The 21,696-nt window shown below is 43.7% G+C and overlaps 3 protein-coding genes across 5 annotated transcripts; 2 read left to right on the top strand and 1 right to left on the bottom strand.

Annotated features, from left to right (window-relative positions):
* Window positions 1-1,088: 1,088 nt before the first annotated feature.
* LOC106563593 (V-type proton ATPase catalytic subunit A) lies at window positions 1,089-6,753 on the bottom strand. Of its 2 annotated transcripts, none has more exons than XM_014129313.3 (15): window positions 6,559-6,753; window positions 5,913-6,011; window positions 5,558-5,686; window positions 5,172-5,386; window positions 4,906-5,043; window positions 4,375-4,526; window positions 4,077-4,239; window positions 3,823-3,931; window positions 3,499-3,621; window positions 3,277-3,391; window positions 3,011-3,074; window positions 2,678-2,881; window positions 2,464-2,558; window positions 2,175-2,346; window positions 1,089-1,920 (listed from the first exon to the last, which is right to left on the bottom strand). In XM_014129313.3, exons 2-15 carry the CDS (start codon window positions 5,992-5,994, stop codon window positions 1,828-1,830), a joined length of 1,854 nt encoding a protein of 617 aa, XP_013984788.1. In that variant the 5' UTR covers window positions 5,995-6,011; window positions 6,559-6,753; the 3' UTR covers window positions 1,089-1,827. The 2 variants fall into 2 exon arrangements, with proteins under 2 accessions (XP_013984788.1, XP_013984787.1); XM_014129312.3 differs by lacking the exon at window positions 6,559-6,753 and adding an exon at window positions 6,227-6,328.
* A 450-nt stretch (window positions 6,754-7,203) lies between these two features.
* On the top strand, window positions 7,204-9,808 carry LOC106563595 (protein shisa-2). Its single transcript, XM_082957578.1, has 2 exons — window positions 7,204-7,835; window positions 8,256-9,808. The coding sequence occupies exons 1-2, from the start codon at window positions 7,532-7,534 to the stop codon at window positions 8,858-8,860; spliced, it is 909 nt and encodes a 302-aa protein (XP_082813704.1). The 5' UTR covers window positions 7,204-7,531; the 3' UTR covers window positions 8,861-9,808.
* Window positions 9,809-10,277: 469 nt separating this feature from the next.
* On the top strand, window positions 10,278-17,152 carry LOC106563594 (actin-binding protein WASF3). 2 transcript variants are annotated; one of them, XM_014129315.3, is made up of 9 exons: window positions 10,278-10,539; window positions 12,044-12,209; window positions 14,453-14,587; window positions 14,779-14,932; window positions 15,021-15,138; window positions 15,258-15,439; window positions 15,574-15,807; window positions 15,923-16,227; window positions 16,366-17,152. In XM_014129315.3, the coding sequence occupies exons 2-9, from the start codon at window positions 12,077-12,079 to the stop codon at window positions 16,521-16,523; spliced, it is 1,419 nt and encodes a 472-aa protein (XP_013984790.1). In that variant the 5' UTR covers window positions 10,278-10,539; window positions 12,044-12,076; the 3' UTR covers window positions 16,524-17,152. The 2 variants fall into 2 exon arrangements, with proteins under 2 accessions (XP_013984790.1, XP_013984789.1); XM_014129314.3 differs by having other exon boundaries at window positions 12,047-12,209.
* The last annotated feature ends 4,544 nt before the right edge of the window (window positions 17,153-21,696 follow it).

A 21,696-nucleotide genomic window follows, 5' to 3' on the forward strand; every position in this document is an offset into this window, starting at 1 on the left:
ATTGAAGGTCCCCAAGAACACAGTGCACTCCATCATTCTTACATGGAAGAAGTTTGAAACCACCAAGACTCTTACTAGAGCTGGTTGCCCGGCCAAACTGAGCAAATGGGGGAGAAGGGCCTCCTTGGTCAGGGAGGTGAACAAGAACCTGATTGCCACTCTGATAGTGCTCCAGAGTTCCTCTGTGGAGATGGGAGAACCTTTCAGAAGGACAACAATCTCTGTAGCACTCCTCCAATCAGGCCTTTATGGCAGAGTGGCCAGATGGAAGCCATTCCTCATTAAAAGGCGCAACAGCACGCTTGGAGTTTGACAAAAGAAACCTAAACGACTCTCATACCATGAGAAACAAGATTCACTGGTCGGATGAAACCAAGATTGAACTCTTTGGCCTGAATGCCAAGCATCACATCTGGAGGAAACATGCCACCATCCCTACAGTGAAGCATGGTGGTGGCAGCATCATGCTATGGGGATGTTTTTCAGCGGCAGGGACTGGGAGACTAGTCCGGATCGAGGGAAAGATGAAAGGAGCAAAGTACAAAGAGATCCTTGATGAAAACCTGCTCCAGAGTGCTCAGGACCTCAGACTGGGGAAAAGGTTCACCTTCCAACAAGATAACGCAGGAGTGGCTTCGGGACAAGTCTCTGTATATTCTTGAGTGGCCCAGCCTGAGCCCGGACTTAAACCCAATCGAATATTGTTGAGACCTGAAAATAGCTGTGCAGCGACACTCCCCATCCAACCTGAGCGCTTGAGAGGATCTGCAGAGAGGAATGGGAGAAACTCCTCAAATACAGGTGTGCCAAGCTTGTAGGATGTAATCGCTGCCAAAGGTTCTTCAACTAAGTACTGATTAAAGGGTCTGAATACTTATGTTAATGTGATAGTTTTTAGAAAAATGTGGACATTTGCAAAAATGACTAAAAACCTGTTTTTGCTTTTTTTCCCCCCATTATGGGATACTGTGTGTAGATTGATTAAAGAAAAAATAAATCATCAATTTAAGAAAAAGGCTGTAATGTAACAAAATGTGGAAAAAGTCAACGGGTCTGAATATTCCATCCAGCATAAAACACCAGGCAAATTATTATTTCACATTCATTTATTTTCTTTAGACTTACACAATACATGTGACATAAATATGCCTTCAAGGTGGAGACAACTGATTCTAACACACACAACCACACACACACAGTTTGTCTCACACAACAGAAAAACAACATCAACAACAAAATATCCACAGAGAGAAGAACATAAAATACCATCTAAGAGGCATTGAGAGGAAGAGGGCCTCAACCTCCTGAAATAAACAAGGTGCCTCCGTCCCTTTACCCCTGTCTACGTTCCCATTTGTCAACCATCTATTGATGGTGGTCAGTCACACCTGGGAAATGAAGGTAACAATCCACGTGTTTCAGCTAGTAGTTAAGTACAAGTGTAGTACCTGATCGGGGTCCACTGATTATTGTCTGTAACCAGGGCTGTAGTCATGTGCTCTTCATGGATGACAAGAGGGCTGAAGGGAGAGGAGAACATCCATACGATGGAGTCACGGATGATGGTATTGCTAATGGTAATAGATTTGGTAAACATGAATTCAAGTTTAAACTGAGAAAAAAATATAAATTCCAGTACTGCCTTGTACATGACAGTATGGTGAAATTAGAAGAGCATGGTTGAAATAAAGGGGTCGAACATCGTGTTGGAATGTGGAGGAATGAACACTTAGGAATGACTGAGGTGTGACAGTCACTGGCCTAAGTAGACATTCACAAACAGGGGCCAGAGAGCACTGGGGGCTAGGAGGGGAGGGAGGTGAGAGCTCAGTCCTCCAGGGTACGGAAGGCATTCTGCATGTCCTCCAGCAGCTGAGAGTAGTCTGCTTTGATTTTGGCCTCGCCCTCCTTCACTGGATCCTGAAACAACAGTTACACAGAAACAACAGTTACACAGAAACAACAGTTACACAGAAACAACAGTTACACAGAAACAACAGTTACACAGAAACAACAGTTACACAGAAACAACAGTTACACAGAGACACTGATGCTAGGAGACACAATGACACCAAGACAAAGTCCCACATTGGATGTACAAAGACCAGAGTTGGTAGAGGAAGTTGATTTTGAATGCAGATGAACATGGATAAAGGGGCTGAACAAGCATGTACCTTGAACTTCATAGAGCTGAGTCTGTAGAGGATCTCTCCCATGTGCTCCCGGATCATGGACCAGGTGATCTTGTTGTCACTCTGAGCCGTGGTCTCCACCGCATGTCGTGCCAAGTCGTAGAACGCAATCGTGTTGGAAAGGATGCCCACCGTTTTGTAGAAAGGGCAGAACCTTCGGGAAAAGGGCAAAAAAGTCAATCAATTAACCAATATGGGCTTAATAACCAACGATTAAGTCATTTTAGTATGTTTATGACACAGATGAATGTGTGCCAGAGTGTGTATTTACCTGTCATACGGAGTATAGCCATTCTGCTGCAGGAAGTCATCCTTGAGTAGTTTAGCAACCTCCAATGTGATCTTGTCGGTCTCAGCGAGAGATGCCTATTGTTAAGTTGACATGGGGGACAACAATAAGTGCCTAGTGTGTGCATACACATGCCAACCATCAACCTAGGCAGTATATCAACCCATAACCCTTCCTCACATGGGCTCAGCCTCACCTTGCCAACAAGCTGTACAATCTCAGCCAAATCCTCCTCCTCCTGCAAGATCTCCTTGGCCTTGGTGCGAAGCGGCACAAACTCAGGGAAGTGCTTGTCGTAGTACTCGTCCAGCGCCCGTGTGTACTTGCTGTAGCTGATCAGCCAGTTGACCGAGGGGAAATGCTTTCTCTGAGCCAGCTTCTTATCCAGACCCCAGAACACCTGAGAGATGGAGAAAGACAGAGGGAAGATAAAAACAGGAATGAGGAGTAGGAAGAGTAAAGGTTTGAATTGTCGAAACTTAGAAAAATTGTCACTAAAATTGTAATATATACACAATTGAGGCATTACCTGTACAATACCCAGTGTAGCTGAAGTAACAGGATCAGAGAAGTCTCCACCAGGGGGAGACACACTAGGGGAAATAACACCAGGCCAAGTTATTCAGACACCAGTCTGCCATCACTGTATCATACGTTCCAAGGTGGATAAGACTACATGGTTCAGGTATCTGGTGTTGCAGGACTGGTACAGAACCTGTCTGACCCTTAGTGCCAGGAGGTAAGGGGGGGGGGTCATAGAGGTTCCCCCTGCTGGTAGAATGATATAGTACTCACGCTCCAACAATGCTGACGCTGCCCTCTCTCTCTGGGTTGCCCAGGCACTTAACCCTGCCAGCACGCTCATAGAAGGAGGCCAGTCTGGCTCCCAGGTAGGCAGGGTACCCGCTGTCTGTGCACAAACAGCACACAGAGCTCTGACTGGCTCAAAATGGCAGACGTTGCTGCGATAGTATAGAAAAAAAACATGCTCTATTGCTATTGGCTTATTGTACTCACCAGCAGGCATCTCAGCCAATCGTCCTGAGATCTCCCTGAGAGCCTCGGCCCACCGGGAGGTGGAGTCGGCCATCATGCTGACATTGTAGCCCATGTCTCTGAAGTACTCAGACAGAGTGATTCCTGCAGTGGCACAAAGTAGATTCAGTCAGAATCAGAGGCACAGAATTCCAGTCACCACAAGGTTATGACAATGAGTGGTGACTGGTGGCTAATCCCCCCACATTCCAGACCAAAAGATTTACAACTACCAACAACGATGATGATTCAAAACAGCCGACACCAGCTTTATAGGTTGCCATCTGTAATGTGATCGCCTGGTACCTGTGTAAATAGAGGCCTCTCTAGCAGCGACAGGCATGTTGGAAGTGTTGGCCACTAGAGCTGTTCTCTTCATGATACTTTCAACCTTTCCATCCACTTCCATTGTAAGCTATGGAGCAGGGAGGAATACCATTAGTCAGACTGAAAACACATGACAAACTGGTGATTGGCTATGCCAGACCCCCATGTAGAGTAATTCACTGATCTCATTAACATGTCAATGATTAGAACTTGACACACGGACTATCACTAACCTCAGGGAAATCTCTCAACACTTCAGACATCTCATTTCCACGCTCTCCACAGCCCACATAGATGATGACATCACTGTTGGAATACTTGGACAGGGACTGTGAGATCACAGTCTTGCCACAACCGAAGGCTCCTGGGATAGCAGTAGTACCACCCTGGACACACCTGTGAGCACAGACAAACACAGAGCCAGAAGCAGGTGACTTGTCAGAGGCTTAAGTAAAGGTCAGGATGAAAGGATATGAAGTGGGAATGAGTCAGTAGAAAAAAGGAAAAGAAAGTAGAGATGTGTTTACTCACGGGAAGAGGGCATCCAACACTCTCTGGCCAGTGAGGAGGGGGTGATTGGCAGGTAGCTTCTCTGTGACTGGGCGAATCTGTCGCACTGGCCAGACCTGGATCATGGTAAACTTCTCCTTCAAACCCTCAAACTCCAGTTCCAGCACCACATCCTGCCGAAACACACACAATTGACCAAACAAAAGAGACAAGCCAATGGCATTATGCCATTCAGCTGTAAAGATGTTAGTAGGTGGAGGGTGACTCACATTTAGGGCTGTGACAATACCAGTATGGCAATATTTTTTTCCATGCCAAACATTTACACGAAGCAGACCAAATTCTTTGGTCCTTTAAAAACCTGCTGTATGTAAAATATTGTGTACTATAGTTTGGAAAATACATAAATGTGACTCCGGATGACAACATAATGATGTTTGTTTCCAACGTTAGGGCTGTTTTCATAAAGAAGTTAAACCCGCTTTGTGTTTCGTTTCCTTGCCACGATACTAACGAGTATCACGATACTGGTATCGTCCCGGCTCTACTCACATTGACATCATAGTTTCCAGGTGGGGCCACGTAGGTGACAGTGCCTCTGCTCCTGGGAGGCAGCATCAACTTGTGTTTGATCAGCGAGTTCTCAAAGACCGTGCCATAGATGTCCCCACCTGTTATGTGACTGCCGGTCTGAGGCAGAGACAGACAGGGAGGAGAGAACATAATATGTCGATTCAGGAGATGGATCATATTTCAGTGGAGACACATTCAAACACACCTTGCTTACACACTCACAAGGAAATACGTTGTTTTCTTACTCTAAGACTCTGGCCAGGTGTAAACTCCCACTTGAGGTCACGGTTGAGGGCTCCAATGTTGACTCCTCTAGGGATGTAAATGCTTTGAGTGAGGTCATTGATGTCTTTGAGGGGCCGCTGGATGCCATCAAAAATGGACCCCATGATTCCCGGACCCAACTCTACAGACAGGGGCTTTCCTGTCCGCAGGACAGGGTCTCCGACAGACACACCAGCTGTGACGTACTTTCAGGAAAACAAACCATATAGCCTAGTAATATGCCAGACAAGAGGATAGGCTAGAATACATCAGAATGGAAGTACACAAAAGTAAGTGAACCGTCAACAGTTACTGAAGGTGGGAGTAACTGTATGTCTAGTTGAGAAGGTATGACTGGAAAGGATACAGGTCTCCTCGTAGACCTGAATGGTTGCCATGTCTCCCTCCAGCCTGATGATCTCTCCCACCAGTTCACTGTGGCCCACACGCACCAGCTCGTACATGGCCGCTCCTGCCATGGCGGTGGCCGTCACCACTGTTGATTAAACAGGTTAGACAAAGAACAGATGACAGAAAACATGTTATTTGAAAGTAGCAGGCAGTCTGGCTACATGATCAAGTTGTAATATATATTTTTGCCATACTGGAAAAGAGCAGGCTGAATTGACCAGGTACTATAGCATGTGCTGAAAGCATTGTTAGCAGAGTTATCACTCCCATGCCAGAGCCTGGGATCCTTGATTTGAACTGCAGACACTGACCTGGACCAGAAACTCCATGCACATATCCAAACTCGCTTTCCCGCTCTTCATCGCGGATCTTAGGAAGCTTGGAAGTGTCCATCCTGTGTGTGTGTGTGTCTGTAAAGAGTAAGGAGAGGAAAAACAGAGATCAATCATTTCACACTCCACTATGATGACACATGAAAGACATGACACTAGTTATATATTGATAAACTGTTTCAATAAATTAAATGACTTAATGGAATGAAAATAATTCACCATAACCACACAGAGTCAAAAGACACATTTCATTCATTGGTACAGTGACATGTAAGCTTGCTCAGTGCTAATACCTGGAGAGCTTCGATACCATCTGCTTGGCAAAAGCAGGAGAAAAACAACAAGCTATGAAGCTAGCTAACTAGTCTCTACAGACCATAATACAACTACAAAAGTTCTGAAATACAGTCTTAGTTTCAGTTGTTTATCACACATACAAGCAAATCATACTAGCTAGATAGAGCTAAACTAATCGTAGTCAGGCAGGTGACACTGACAGAACGGAAATGTAACAACAGCCAACGTTAGCTAATCTGCGTGTTTATCATAATTTACTAGCCAGTTGCAATGAATTGACAATAATGTTACCAAACTAAATTGGATTCATATGATTCGGGTTGATTACCTTCTCTTAGTATTCAATGTTCCAGGGCCCTTCAGAAATTTCTGTCGGATTAGGAGACTGATCAGCTGACAGGCAAGAGACTTTTGAGAAACAATCACCATTGTGGCTCGGAGGCCCTAGATTACATTAGAAACAAACTACGAGCTCTGGGAGTCAAAATGGCGTAACAGCGCAACAGTTTCCTTCCTCTTTCAGCTCGTTTAGCTCGAATGCGGCGGCGGCTACGTTCCAATATCATTAACGTGATTTCCTCGTCTCCTTTCCTCAATGACAACGTTTACTTAGACACTCAGTCAAATGAAGCTATTGCTTTGCAGTAGCAACACAGCCGAATGATATCCAATCACTTAGCCCATTTTGGCTGTGATAGGCCTATTGAAGCAGAACATTGTAAAAATAAACTTGGGAGATCTATTAGCCGAATAAACTGCCCAGTTAAGATTTTAAAATGAAATTGGCCTAACTATGCTAGGCTATTTAATCAGCGAAATAGGCTACATATCTACATATATATTCATGTGCCCATACAGTAGGCTAGCGTTTGTAACGGATAGTCTAAAATTAGTGTGTCCCATGACACAAATTATGGAGAGAACAGATCCACAGAGCAGAAGCAACTCATGTTATGATGCATCACATGGCGTGAATCCAATGGTAAGCCTATGCGTTCATTTTACATAGCGTACCTATAGCTCCCTGCATGATTTTATTAGCATATTCTAGATATGTCTAGTTGCCCTTTTGAAATAGGAACAAGCGCTGCGGTCATAACTTTTGATCAGTTTAAATAGCCTAGTTGTAATGGGATATAGGCCTAGCCTATGTGACATTGATCCTAGCCTATTTCAGAAAGGGTGGTTGATTGAGTCACATATGATATGTTATTTATTATCTTTTAGGATTTTTTCCCAGGTTATTATTTTGTAGTAACAAAAAATACCCACACGGGATTCGTCTCTCCAGTTGGAACGGGATGAAGACCGTGCGTTTTGCTGTTGGGGCTTGTATCAGTCTGATTTTCCAAGTGGGCATGACGCAACAGAGGATGAATGGTGAATATTGCCATGGTTGGAAGGATGCGCAGTCTAACTGGCGAGGGGGTTTCCATTGTCCGGAGCGCCACGATCAAAGAGAAGCGGCGATTTGTTGTGGGAAGTGTGAGCTGCGCTACTGTTGCGCACTCATAGGAGCAAGACTGGATCAGGGAAACTGCAACAACCACGAGCAAGTTCTACAGCCTGGCACGGCTGATGACGAGAATGATGCCAAAAGCCCAGGTAAATTGTAGCTTTGGCTACTGAAATAGGAACAAATACTTGGTAAATTCTTATTTTTCATTAAAGCCTAAAGTGCTAGCAATAGAAGGCCTTTTTAGGCATAGCTACCAATTCCTTGATAACACACACAGTGAGATTCCTTATAAATGGTATTGAGGAATGAGAAAGCCTAATGCACTGTGCGCTTGAATCCAACCCACCAAATGTGCCTTAAAGTGTGGCCTCATGTCCAAGCATTTATTCTATTCTTCAACATGCAGTTAGTCCACTCCTCACATCACGAGCATCATGTTAAGACTTGATCTGCTGCCAAGGATCTTTCAATTAACTGTTTTTTTGTGTGTTCCATGTGTTGCACAGTTTAATAATTTTCTTGGAATATGAACACATCTCCAGCCTTTTAAGGTCATCCTTAAAATGTCTTTCTTTCCTTTCCACTCAATCAATCCTTCCACCTCTCCCCTGCCCTCTTTATTTTTGTGTTTTCTTTTCACTCTGTAGTACCTGTCTATGTCCCCTTTGTGATCGTGGGCTCTGTTTTTCTGGCCTTTATCTTTCTGGGCTCCATGGTGGCAATGGGTGTCTGTCTGAGTCGTAAACAGGAGATCTCCCAAAGCCCAGACGATGCTGCTGGGCCCCAGGGTGGGAGTGGAGAGCAGCAGCAGGAGGCTGTACCCATGACTGTGAGTACAGGGACGTCCTGTGGTTCCACCTCATCTCTCTACCCTCCCAATGCCAGCCAAGCCTGTCCAACTGGACCCACACGTGTCCACCAAACCTTAAAGAGGCAGGAAACTCCCACCAGCTCACAACCCTCCATGGTCCAACCTTTTACCATGCATCCCACCATGGTGTTTTCTAGCCTGGTTCACCCCTCCATGCTTCATCATTCCATAATGCATCCTTATATGGCTCAAATGCATACTCTGTATACCTCACAAGGGGAAAGCCGTCGTCTCCCATCTCCCTGCCCTCCATCCAGCTATACCAGCACTAAACCCAGGCACACTGAAGTGATCATATAATTTGTGGCTTTGACTTTGAAAGACTCCAGTACGGAGTATTTGGGTATTCAAATAGGAAAATATTAATAAGCCCAGGAAATGGAATGTAAATGTGTGGCAGCCAGTTTAGACTAATAAAAATGTTTAGGAGAATAATTGCAATTGGTCAGTTAACAATAATTCAATAATTCATATTTTATTATTCCTTAAAATGTATAGTGTTTCTTTGTAAATATTCTGTACTCATTTCTACAATTTACACATTCAATTGTTGGACTTTTTTTGATGTTTTTTGTTGTTGTCCATAGATAGTTATATTAGGCCTACTGTTTAGTATTTCTGATGCAAAAGCTACACTATGCACGTAACCCTGTCACATCATAATAATAATAATAATAATAATTTGGTGGTTACTTATATTTTGTCCTATTTCACACATGTACAAGTTGAAGAGTTGGACATGACACCATGATTTAGGTGACATGATACTGTATCATGATATGACACCCTCATTTACCACTATTTTATCTAAAACATTCCTCAATGTGATCTCTATACATGAATAGAATTTACTCTGGTGGCTGCAGAATTTATCATCAGGCCTTTCTCAGGGGCGCAACTTTGGATTTAGAAGTGGGGGGGACATTAAAAAAAAATGTATTCAGTCGGATAAACACTCCAAAAAGCCTACCTGATCGCTCGGAGCTGTCCGCATGGTCCGAAAGCACACTGTTGCCTCGTTTTGCATCACATTCCAATGATAAAACTGTGTCCCCAGTGGAAGTTGCACCCCTGCCTGGCTGGGACCAACACTACTATGGCCCCATGGTTCTTCTGAGAGACAGAATCCAGCTGGACTAAAGAGAAGGAGAAACCGAACGGAGACAGAGAAAGGCATCCTTAGGTAATCACTTACCTGTGTGCAATATGGAATTGCACTGGTTATATCAATTTGGTAGCAGGATAAGAGTTTAATAGACTATAACGCTGATCATGCAATCTAAAAGATAAAAAATGTATCTTGTAATCACAAATTGTTATCCGACTGTGGAATTCCATCATCAAGAATCAAAAATCACAAAACTCACTAATCGTGACTATTGTTTTCTCATGTAGGCCTAGTTGAAATGAGCTACTTGTAGAGCTACCAGACAAAAATGCTTGAATGTGCCAAAAAACAAACTCATAGGCCTAAAAGTAAGAAAATAGGTCGTTTGACAACGGGGCATGACCGTTGTGGTGGTAGGATGCCCGCTGTTAGGTGGGGTCAAACGGGCACCCCTTGGTTGAATCCATTCTCTTTTAAAACAATTCATTGACAATCCGAAAGTGGTCATATCTTCGAAGACACATTTTTGAGTGTTTATTTATACATTTCAGAATAACTGGGCTAAACCAGTCACAAAGGCCTAATAATGCAATTTATGTAATGTAAGCTTGTGTTCTAAAATAGGGATTCTCGTCATCATCCCGAAAACTCACGCATGTCGCGCTGTCAAACTGCCCATGGTTGTCACGATGGATGTTTTTGGTGATCCTGATTGGACGACACAACTAAATCTTCTAAATAAATCTCTGAGCCTGGATGCTGATTTGTGTGGGAGATTGCTCCTCACAGAAAGAATCCTGGTGAGATGAGGGGACAGGATGGCAACTCTACCGGTGGATTGCAGCTGAATACTCCTAAAAGGACACATTTGGTGAGCGTCCCGTCTTTATCATATATATATCTTCCCTCCTTTGTTATGTCTGTTTGTCTATTATATGTAGGCTACTACAATTAGGGTGCTGCTATTTAAAACCCTCGGTCATTCACGGGTCACAGACCAGTGACCACAGACCACCGTTCTTCGGTAATAAACCGGTCCATCTGGAGTTGCAGGCACTTAATTGTTACAATCAAGATAAGGCATCACTCTAAAGTGGTTTGAAACAAATGGTGCGCTGTTCGCCCAGTTGAAACTGTTGTACTTATTGGCTCTTCTAATCACCTCAGAGCATCTGGTTGGGACAACCTTGCTATTCTTGCTTGCGTAATTGGTAAATCTGTAGGATGCTTTGGATTCATGGTTTGTTGATAAATGTGTGATCAAGGTTGCCATGATGATCAAGCCCACAGGGCACAGACGTCAATTCATCGTCTATTCCACGTTCGTTCAACGTGGAAACGACGCTGATTCAACCAGTGTGTTTTTTTTATTGTATGGTGAGTATAACATTGCTGAGGTTCCTCCCAGTCTTGCATGGCATGTGTCACCATTCATAATATGTTGCACTGCAAGGCCCTTAACTTTAAATGTAACATAATCCTTACTTCAAATAAGACTCAATTATTTTATAAACTGTGTTGCTCAAGTCCTGAATGCTGATTGGCTGACAGCCTTGATATATCAGACCTTATACCATGGGTATGACAAAACATTTAGTTTTACTGCTCTAATGACGTTGGTAACCAGTCTATAGTAGCAATAAGGCACCTCTGGGGTTTGTGATATATGGCCGATATACCACGTCTAAAGGCTGTATCCAGGCACGCCACGTTGCGTTGTGCTAAGAACAGCTCTTAGCCGTGGAATATTGGCCATATACCACACCCCCTCATGCCGTATTGCTTAAATATACTTCCCTTATATATGCCAAATCATAATTTATAATAGCAAATAATGAAATTATTCAACAGTTGCATTAGTAAGCTTGCCTTGAATGAAAGATAAAACCTGTGTCTCCCAGTGGTAACACATAGGCTTTAGCTCAGTTGACTATATAGCACAATATTGAAATAGCCAAAAAAAACGGTGTTTTGGTACCAGGTTGTTTACAAAAAGCATAGTTTGAGCCTATAGTCACTCAGGGGGACCCCCTTGTGATGGAGTGTTATGTGTAAATGCATGTATGTATTTTACTGCAGTTATAGGTCTGGAAACAAGTCTTGATTGGCTGTTTCAGGGTCCAATACAATGAATTGCCTCTCTAAGGAATTTTCCATGAATGAAATGAAAGGCTCTGGGATGAAGTAAAGACTAGTTTGTTCCATGATAACTTGTATGTGCTCTGATGGCATTACATAAAGACGAATGGGATTTGGTTAGTAATGTAATCCGGAGAGGTTTGACTCGACTGCCTCTGTCTCACACACCATCTGGTCTGAATTGTCTGGCTGTGTCTAATGGAATGTGGAGGTTATTGTCAGTGGCTGTGTCCCAGCAGGTGGTGTGTGGTGTGGTGTGAGAGGAGAGGATGCCCCTGGTCAAGAGGAGCATAGAACCCCGGCACCTCTGCCGCGGGGCGCTGCCCAAGGGGATTGGCAGTGAGCTGGAGTGCGTCACCAACAACAGTCTGTCTGCCATCATACGTCAGCTCAGCAGTCTAAGTAAGACACACCTTCCACACAGTCACCCCCCCCCCCCCTTATGTACATTAAGTAATCACCTATCTTTTAACCAGATGTATGCATCTATGCTCCAGAATGGTGACCTATACACCCACATCCCTGTGTTACACTGGAAAACTGAACAACTTATGCAAATAAATTAACTTAGTGCATTTAATGATTGGAATCGATTTGGTAAAATACATGTTGATATTGACAGATGTGTGTGTTGTAGTGTGGGGAGGGATAGAGAGAATTAGAGGATGAGACATCTGGCCCATACATATCCATATTACTGTGTGTCTGTGTGGGGTGGGATTGTATGAAGTCACTGGAGATTAGAGCTTACTGTAGAGCTTAGTTTCACAGAAGCAAATAAAGGAGAGAGGGAGGGACAGAGAGGGAGAGAGAATCGAGACAGATTTCACAATCACTTGCTCTTGTCTCAGCGTTGTTTGACAAATCTCAACCATTTGGTTGGTTGTCTGGAAATCTCCATCACTAAATTGCTCCTGTCTATTCAACGTTACCTCAACTTACAGTTGAAGTCGGAAGTTTACATACACCTTAGCCAAATACATTTAAACTCAGTTTTTCACAATTCTTGACATTTAATCCTCGTACAAAATTCCCTGTCTTAGGTCAGTTCAGATCACCACTTTATTTTAAGTATGTGAAATGTCAGAATAATAGTAGAGAGAATAATTTCAGCTTTTATTTCTTTCATCACATTCCCCGTGGGTCAGAAGTTTACATACACTCAATTAGTATTTGGTAGCATGGCCTTTAAATTGTTTAACTTGGGTCAAACGTATCGGGTAGCCTTCCACAAGCTTCCCACAATAAGTTGGGTGAATTTTGGCACATTCCTCCTGACAGAGCTGGTGTAACTGAGTCAGGTTTGTAGGCCTCCTTGCTCGCACACACTTTTTCATTTCTGCACAACTGGGATTGAGGTCAGGGCTTTGTGATAGCCACTCCAATGCCTTGACTTTGTTGTCCTTAAGCCATTTTGCCACAACTTTGGAAGTATGCTTGGGGTCATTGTTCACTTGGAAGACCCATTTGCGACCAAGCTTTAACCTCCTGACTGATGTCTTGAGATGTTGCTTCAATATATCCACATAATTTTCCAACCTCATGATGCCATCTATTTTGTGAAGTGCACCAGTACCTCTTACAGCAAAGCACCCCCACAACATGATGCTGCCACCCCCATGCTTCACGGTTGGGATGGTGTGCTTCGGCTTGCAAGCCTCCCCCTTTCTCCTCCAAATGACGATGGTCATTATGGCCAAACAGTTCTATTTTTGTTTCATCAGACCAGAGGACATTTCTCCAAAAAGTACAATCTTTGTCCCCATGTGCAGTTGCAAACCGTAGTCTGGCTTTTTAATGCGGTTTTGGAGCAGTGGCTTCTTCCTTGCTGAGCGGCCTTTCAGGTTATGTCGATATAGGACTCGTTCTACTGTGGATATGGATACTTTTGTACTTGTTTCCTTAGCATCTTCACAAGGTCTTTTGCTGTTCTGGGATTGATTTTCACTTTTCGCACCAAAGTACGTTCATCTCTAGGAAACAAAACGCATCTCCTTCCTGAGCGGTATAACAGCTGCGTGGTCCCATGGTGTTTATAATAGCGTACTATTGTTTGTACAGATGAACGTGGTACCTTCAGGCGTTTGGAAATTGCTCCCAAGAATGAACCAGACTTGTAGAGGTCTACAATTCTTTTTCTGAGGTCTTGGCTGATTTCCCCATGATGTCAAGCAAAGAGGCACTGAGTTTGAAGGTAGGCCTTGAAATACATCCACAGGTACACCTCCAATTAACTCAAATTATGTCAATTAGCCTATCAGAAGCTTCTAAAGCAATGACATAATTTTATGGAATTTTCCAAGCTGTTTAAAGGCAAAGTCAACTTAGTGTATGTAAACTTCTGACCCATTGGAATTGTGATTAAGTGAAATAATCTGTCTGTAAACAATTGTTGGAAAAATTACTTGTGTCAGGCGCAAAGTAGATGTCCTAACCAACTCGCCAAAACTATAGTTTGTTAACAAGAAATTTGTGGAGTGGTTGAAAACGAGTTTTAATGACCAACCTAAGTGTATGTAAACTTCCGACTTCAACTGTGTCTCTTTGCTCTTTTCTGTGTAGTATGAAGTGTACTTCTCCAATCATCTTGTCTGACCAGTTGGACACGGTGACAGTCTGTAGTAATGACTCATCTCTGTCCTCAGGTAAACATGCAGAGGATGTCTTTGGAGAGTTGTTTAGTGAGGCTAACACCTTTTACCTGCGTGCAAACGGTCTCCAAGACCGCATCGACCGCTTGGCCGTCAAGGTCACCCAGCTGGATTCCACTGTGGAAGAGGGTCAGTTGGGGTTAGGGGATAAGGGTAAAAAAAAAAAATACTCTAATGTTGAATGAGAATAACCGACTCATTAGTTATCCTCCTTGTCTCTGGTTCTGCATGGCCCATATTCTGTTTTTTTATTTTCTATCTCAGTATCTTCTAATTGCTTACCTTTCTATCAATCTCACATTCTCTGTTTTGATCTCCAGTCTCTCTGCAGGACATCAACATGAGGAAGGCATTTAAGAGTTCCACAGTCCAGGACCAGCAGGTGGTGTCCAATAGCAGCACGTCCAACCCTGTAGCAGAGATGTACAAAACCAGCGACAAGCCTCCTCCTCTCAGCATCCTCTCTGCCTACAGGTTCACTGTGTGGATGCATCACAATCACCAGATGAGCTTTAACCTCAAGGTCGTGACAAATAGCTAACTAGTCTCTCTTTTGACACAGAGATGACCACGCTGATGGGATGAAGTTCTACACAGACCCGTCCTACTTCTTTGACCTGTGGAGAGAGAAGATGCTGCAGGACACGGAGGACAAGAGGAAGGAGAGAAGAAGACAACGGGTGAGAGTCTCTTAATATCACACTTTTAAAAAAGCCTCTTGTATTTTGCTTCTGAACAACGTGTGTATACAATATCCTGTAACTCCACACCTATTTGCAAAATGACCTCTCTCTCTCAGGAGCAGAAGCGATGTGTTGACGGCACACTTCAGCGTGAGGTGAAGAAGGTTCGTAAAGCCCGAAACCGCCGTCACGAGTGGAACATGATGGCGTTCGACAAAGAGCTCCGCCCAGACCATCACCACCCTCACTCTCTCCACCGGGGGGCGTCGTCTGAGGGCTCCCTCTCCCCAGAGAGCAGGTCAGTGGTTCCATCCCCCAGTTAGGACTATATTCATCTCTCCTGAGCAAAGGATTCCTTCACCGTTTGTTTTCCAAATGGCATATTAAAATGTTATCAGTGTAAAGAGTTAATTATGACTTTTTGTTGTCTAGATATGATCTGCCAGACTACCCAACTGCTCCAGGCCTTCCCCATGCTACATCCAACCACACCCTGGCTCACCCCTACCAGCCTGCAGACATCCATGAATCTGTAGAGCATGAGTACCACAGCATCGGAGTCGGCTACAGAGAAGGGACTCTCAACCGCACACACCACCCCAACCCTCTGCATCACTCCACTGAGAGAATGAATGGCACTATAACGCTTCCACCTGCAGACTACAGGTATTGTTACTGTAACAATAAGAAATCTGTAATATAGATTAGTGAATCTGATTTGTTTATACTAATTGTTACCTCAAATGTAGAGTTCTAAAACTGTAAATCTTCTTTCTCTCAGTATAATGGAGTACTATGCCAGTTCTGGACCACCGCCTCCTCCTCCCCCAGCCCCTCTTATCCCATCTGCACAGACAGCCTTTGGCTCTCCCATGGTGTCCCCCACCCCCCTTACTAGATCCTCAGGCTATTGTCCCCCAATGCTATCTCCCCCAGGACCCCGTATGATTCCCCCTCCCCCAGGTCCTCCCCCACCACCAGTCCTTCCCACTCCCCCCCAAGTGGCAGGACTCGGTGATTGGAAGAGACAGGACACCCAGCCTGTCACTGGTACACGAAGTGACCTTCTGTCAGCTATTCGCATGGGTAAGTTTAGCTGTACTTAGACGTTTACCATTCTTCTGGAGACAGCAGAGGTAAAAACATATATACAAAGAGGTATTTGCACAGAAGTTCATGTTTAGACTGTGTGTGAATGTATCTGTGTGGGTTTGTGTTGCTCAGGTATCCAGCTGAAGAAAGGGCAGGAGCAGCAGGAGCAGCAGGCCAAGCGGGAGCCTGTGGGGAACGACGTGGCCACCATCCTGTCCCGTCGCATCGCAGTGGACTACAGCGACTCAGAGGATGACTCCGAACTGGAGGACAACGACTGGTCAGACTGACCCTGACACCGCCCCCACACGGTGACCAAACACCATGGACACATCTCTCCTCCAGCCCAACTATGCCACAACAGATATGATGTGGTACAGCTGTACAGATGAATTATGAGAGTCTCATATGCGATCAGGGACACTGTTTTTACAGACCAATGACCATATTATGGTTCATAGTGATTAGTGGGCATGGGCTGAGGACCCAGTTTCATTTTAGTTTTAGCCATTGTGTCCAGTAGGTGAATTAACTTAAAATGAAGGCAAATTAGTTTCCTGATGAACTGAGATTCAGCTGAAATCACTCAAAGGTATGTGGACCAAATAACCAAGTGGTGAATTTCCCCCTTTTCCTTCTGTACATACAGAGCTGTCTGAGCTCTTTTACTCAGACACCAACATGATCATTTCATCTAAATAAATCACCAACACTGTACTCTCAATGTCACTAATCATCATTTATATGATTTTTATCGGAATTTGTCATCTTCTTTTGCTTACTCCCATGTCTGTGCCACAACCTGTGTAAAGGTAAATGTGTACACTCCTGATGCATAAGGCAATTACCGTGTAGGCTACTAATTGTCTTATGCCCTTGAAAATGTTAACGTCAATAAAATTCCAACATACTTAGGTGATCATCATGTGACTTCTCATCACCTCTGAACTGTCTCTTAGTCGACCATTAGAAAGATGAGGTTCTCTCTGTAGCATATGAGACTGTCTCTGAACAGACATTCCAGCTCGACTGTGTTTAAAATGGGATGGAGTATAACCAATGACACAAATTAGGAATTGCTTGTCAATGGAAACATCTTCCTCGTCAAATGTATTCTAGAGATATATTTGAGATGATATGCAAGTCAGCAAGCTGACCCGAGTGGCACTGTACTCACGTTTAATGCACCTTATACTGAACAAAAATATAAACAAACGTTACAGTTCATATATGGCAATTTAAATAAATGCATTAGGCCCCAATCCAAGGGTTTCAGGTGCCTGGGAATACAGATATGCATCTGTTGGTCACAGATACCTTAAACAAGGTATAGGTGTGGATCTGAAAACCAGTCAGTATCTGGTGTGACCACCCTTTGCCTCATGCAGCGCGACATCTCCTTTGCATAGAGTTGATCAGGTGCATACCCTGGTGAAGATGACAAGCACGCAGATGAGCTTTCCTGAGACTGTTTCTGACAGTTCTTCAGTAGTGCAAACCCACAGTTTCATTAGCAGCCTGGGTTGCTGGTCTCAGATGATCCCGCAGGTGAAGAAGTCGGATGTGGAGGTCCTGGGCTGGCGTGGTTACGTGCAGTCTGTGGTTGTGAGGCCGGTTGGATGTACTGCCAAATTCTCTAAAATGATGTTGAAGGCGACATATGGTAGAGAAATTAACAAAATGATTTGGCAACATTCCTGCAGTCAGCATGCCAATTGCACTCTCCCTCAACTTGAGACATCTGTGCCATTGTGTGATAAAACTGCACATTTTAGAGTTGCCTTTTATTGTCCCCAGCACAAGGTGCACCTGTATAATGATCATGCTGTTTTAATCAGCTTCTTGATATGCCACACCTGGATTATCTTGAAAAAGGAGAAATGCTCACTAACAGGGATGTAAACAAATTTGGGCACAACATTTGAGAGAAATAAGCTTTTTGTGCATATGGAACATTTCTGGGATATTTTATTTCAGCTCATGAAACATGGGACCAACACTTTACATGTTGTGTTTGTATTTTTGTTCAGTGTAGATTGATTAATTCTTAAAGTTTTGGCAATAAGATATGAATTCTAGATTTCTCGTTATCAACAAACTGCAAATGTTCGTATCATGCTGAAATGTTCTGACAAACGTAACTATCAGGGAAGGATCCACTCTATATGATGACTCCTAAATAGTTATGTACAGAATGTACATGAAGTGATTTGAAGAGAGGAAACCATTTCCTGGATCATTCGGAATGGGATTACCCACTGCTGAAGGTACTCTGTATCTTTACTGCTGCCAGACTGAACAGGTAAACAAAGAGACACAAATTAGGTCAGGAATAGACATGAATGAAGAGTGACAGTGTGAGTAGAAGACCTCAAGTAGACCACAGACAAGTCAAGGACTTCATACTGCATGAGCTGTCTAATGTACTGACTGTATGGACAGGCTCCTATGACTGAATGACACCTGTGCATGAATTCCATACGAGGCGTCAGTAGGGTTGCACATTTTGGGGAATATTCAGAGGTGGAAACTTTCCGTGGGAATTTACAAGAATATATGGGAATTAACAGAAATATGCTAATTAATATTAATATCATTTAAATGTAGATGTTTTTTGCATTGGATATATTTACCATATCATATGGAGACAGAAACAAACTTTTTACCTTATCATAAGTAGACATAATTGCAAATGATTAAATCCTTCCAACAGAAATAAACAATTTAGTTACGAATTTAACTTTTATTCAATTAGTTGACTCTTCACATGGGATGATTTCACTAAACGACAAAAGGGAATATTGAATGATCCCCAATGATCCATCGCATCTCCCAAAAACCTTTTCAACATACATCTGTAAAATGATAGTTTCTAGACTAAAGGTTTGGTTGTCTTCCTCTCAGGCTTCCGATGTCCACCTCTTAAACATCAGACTCTGAGGCCTCATCTTCACTGGCACTTTCCAACCTTGTTGAGGATGGCTCGTTGTCAGGCTCAAAAAGCCTAACATTTGCCCTGATGGCCACACATTTTTCAACCCTTGTATTGGTCAGCATGTTGCATGCTTTGGTGTGTGTTCCCAAGCAAGGACCAGTTGCGCTCTGAGGCGGCTGGTGTTGGTGGGATTTGGAGGATGATAGAGGCAACAGGGGAAAGAGCCTCAGGTCCACAAAGTCCCTTCCACCAGGTGAGATATGTTGGCACGACTGCCATATTGCATCTCCATCCCAAAGCCCTTGCTTGGAAGTGCACTTCGCCAGACTGCCAAGAACCTTGCCCTCATCCAGGCCAAGGTAGCGAGACACAGTAGTGATGACACACAAGCCTTGTTGATCTCAACACCAGACAGGATGCACTTGCCAGCATACTTGGGGTTCTGCTTCAGGCAGAAGTCTTCACGCTTTTTATGTATTTCAGAACTGCAGTTTCCTCTGCTTGAAGCAACAGTGAAGTGGGCAGGGCAGTACAGATTTCTTCTCTTACATCTGCAAGTAGTCTGAACATCAGACAGGATGGCATTGTCGCCCTCAATCCATGCAATGGCTACTGCTATAGGTCTCAGGAGTTTCAGGCTGCTTACCACGCTCTCCCAAAATACATCATCCAGACGGATATCTTGATGGGGCTGTCCATATCGGCAGACTGATATGGCCATTTCTTGGAGAGACTCCTTCCCCTCCAGGAGACTGTCAAACATGATGACAACACCACCCCAACGGGTGTTGCTGGGAAGCTTCAATGTGGTGCTCTTATTCTTCTCACTTTGCTTGGTGAGGTAGATTGCTGCTATAACTTGATGACCCTTCACATACCTAACCATTTCCTTGGCTCTCTTGTAGAGTGTATCTATTGTTTTCAGTGCCATGATGTTCTTGAGGAGCAGATTCAATGCATGAGCAGCACAGCCAATGGGTGTGATGTGAGGGTAGGACTCCTCCACTTTAGACCAAGAAGCTTTCATGTTTGCAGCATTGTCTGTCACCAGTGCAAATACCTTCTGTGGTCCAAGGTCATTGATGACTGCCTTCAGCTCATCTACAATATAGAGACCGGTGTGTTTGTTGTCCCTTGTGTCTGTGCTATTGTAGAATACTGGTTGAGGGGTGGAGATGTAGTTAATTATTCCTTGCCCACGAAGATTCGACCACCCATCAGAGATGATTGCAATAGAGTTTGCTTTCTCTATGATTTGCTTGACCTTCACTTGAACTCTGCATCCAGCAAATGAGTAGATAAACATGTCTGGTTGGAGGGGTGTTTGCTGGGCGAAGAACATTCAGAAATCTCTTCCAATACACATTCCTGTGAACGTCAGAGGTGAATCAGTTGCAGACACAGCTTGAGCAAGACATTCATCAGCATTTCTCTGACTACGTTCGTTCCTCCATTGAGTCAAAAACACTTCTGGTTCCAGGAGGACCATGAGCTGGTTCCAGGAGGACCATGAGCTGGTTCCAGGAGGACCATGAGCTGTTTCCAGGAGGACCATGAGCTGGTTCCAGGAGGACCATGAGCTGATTCCAGGAGGACCATGAGCTGGTTCCAGGAGGACCATGAGCTGCTGCTATCGATAAGTTGTCTGATTTATCATTTTCACCACAAATAGAAGTAGAGGGACTTTTGTCAGAGGTTGCTTGTTGTGAGCGCTGAGGGAACTTTATGCACTTGGACAGATGATTCTGTATCTTTGTTGCATTCTTCACATATGATTTGACACAGTATTTGCAAACGTACACAGCTTTTCCTTCTACATTAGCTGCAGTGAAATGTCTCCACACATCAGATAGTGCCCGTTGCATTTTCATGTAAAGATTAGAAAAAAATCTAATTCAATTCCATGTACAGCTAAATAGTTAAGCAGTTAGATTAAACAACTCCTTTGTAAGATAAATGTTTTAAAATGAAACACTCCTCAGTTAGCAGGCTGAAGCAAGCTAAAACCCACATGGTAGCAAAAACTAAGTAGCAGAAATCGTTTTAGTTATAAATTATTTAAATACACTTTGCTGTAGGCTACTATTTACTAGATAACAAAATGTATGTCATATAAAATATATTCACCCCACCCAGTATTGTAATCAAAACTTACCAGAAAGCAACAAGTCCTTGGCTCAGACAGTAGTGTGGGCTCAATAACATGTCATAATACCCTGACTACACCGCTTGTGTTGTGTGCGCATGCGTTGCAAAATACATTTAGAAATCTATGTTATTCAATTATTGCACCCACACTGCTCGCATGCGTCAACGAGCGTCTGCATTGCCAAGGGCTAAAATAGAAGTCCTTTCTATTTCTGACGCAGATTGCGCTGAAAGTCCTGCCTCTCCCATCTCCTCATTGGTTTATAGAAGCAGGTACCCACGTGCCATTTCCTCATTGGTTATACCCACTTGGGTGATTGAAAGACGAACTGTGTTGCCAGTCGTCGTGGTAATACTATGAAAGTTTAGATGCCAATCAC

Source organism: Salmo salar, chromosome 11 (assembly GCF_965601325.2).
Source record: "Salmo salar chromosome 11, fSalSal1, whole genome shotgun sequence".
NCBI lineage: Eukaryota > Metazoa > Chordata > Actinopteri > Salmoniformes > Salmonidae > Salmo > Salmo salar.

Excerpts from the sequence above, each read along its gene's own strand:
- LOC106563593 (XM_014129313.3), bottom strand. The coding sequence starts at position 5,994 with ATGGACACTTCCAAGCTTCCTAAGATCCGCGATGAAGAGCGGGAAAGC. Across the intron at positions 5,044-5,171 it reads CACCTGGCCAGAGTCTTAGA|ACCGGCAGTCACATAACAGG; the intron begins GTAAGAAAACAA and ends TCTCTGCCTCAG. Across the intron at positions 2,882-3,010 it reads CTACACTGGGTATTGTACAG|GTGTTCTGGGGTCTGGATAA; the intron begins GTAATGCCTCAA and ends TCCATCTCTCAG.
- LOC106563595 (XM_082957578.1), top strand. The coding sequence starts at position 7,532 with ATGAAGACCGTGCGTTTTGCTGTTGGGGCTTGTATCAGTCTGATTTTC. Across the intron at positions 7,836-8,255 it reads GAATGATGCCAAAAGCCCAG|TCTTTCTTTCCTTTCCACTC; the intron begins GTAAATTGTAGC and ends ATCCTTAAAATG.
- LOC106563594 (XM_014129315.3), top strand. The coding sequence starts at position 12,077 with ATGCCCCTGGTCAAGAGGAGCATAGAACCCCGGCACCTCTGCCGCGGG. Across the intron at positions 14,588-14,778 it reads GGATTCCACTGTGGAAGAGG|TCTCTCTGCAGGACATCAAC; the intron begins GTCAGTTGGGGT and ends TTTGATCTCCAG. Across the intron at positions 15,139-15,257 it reads AGGAGAGAAGAAGACAACGG|GAGCAGAAGCGATGTGTTGA; the intron begins GTGAGAGTCTCT and ends TCTCTCTCTCAG.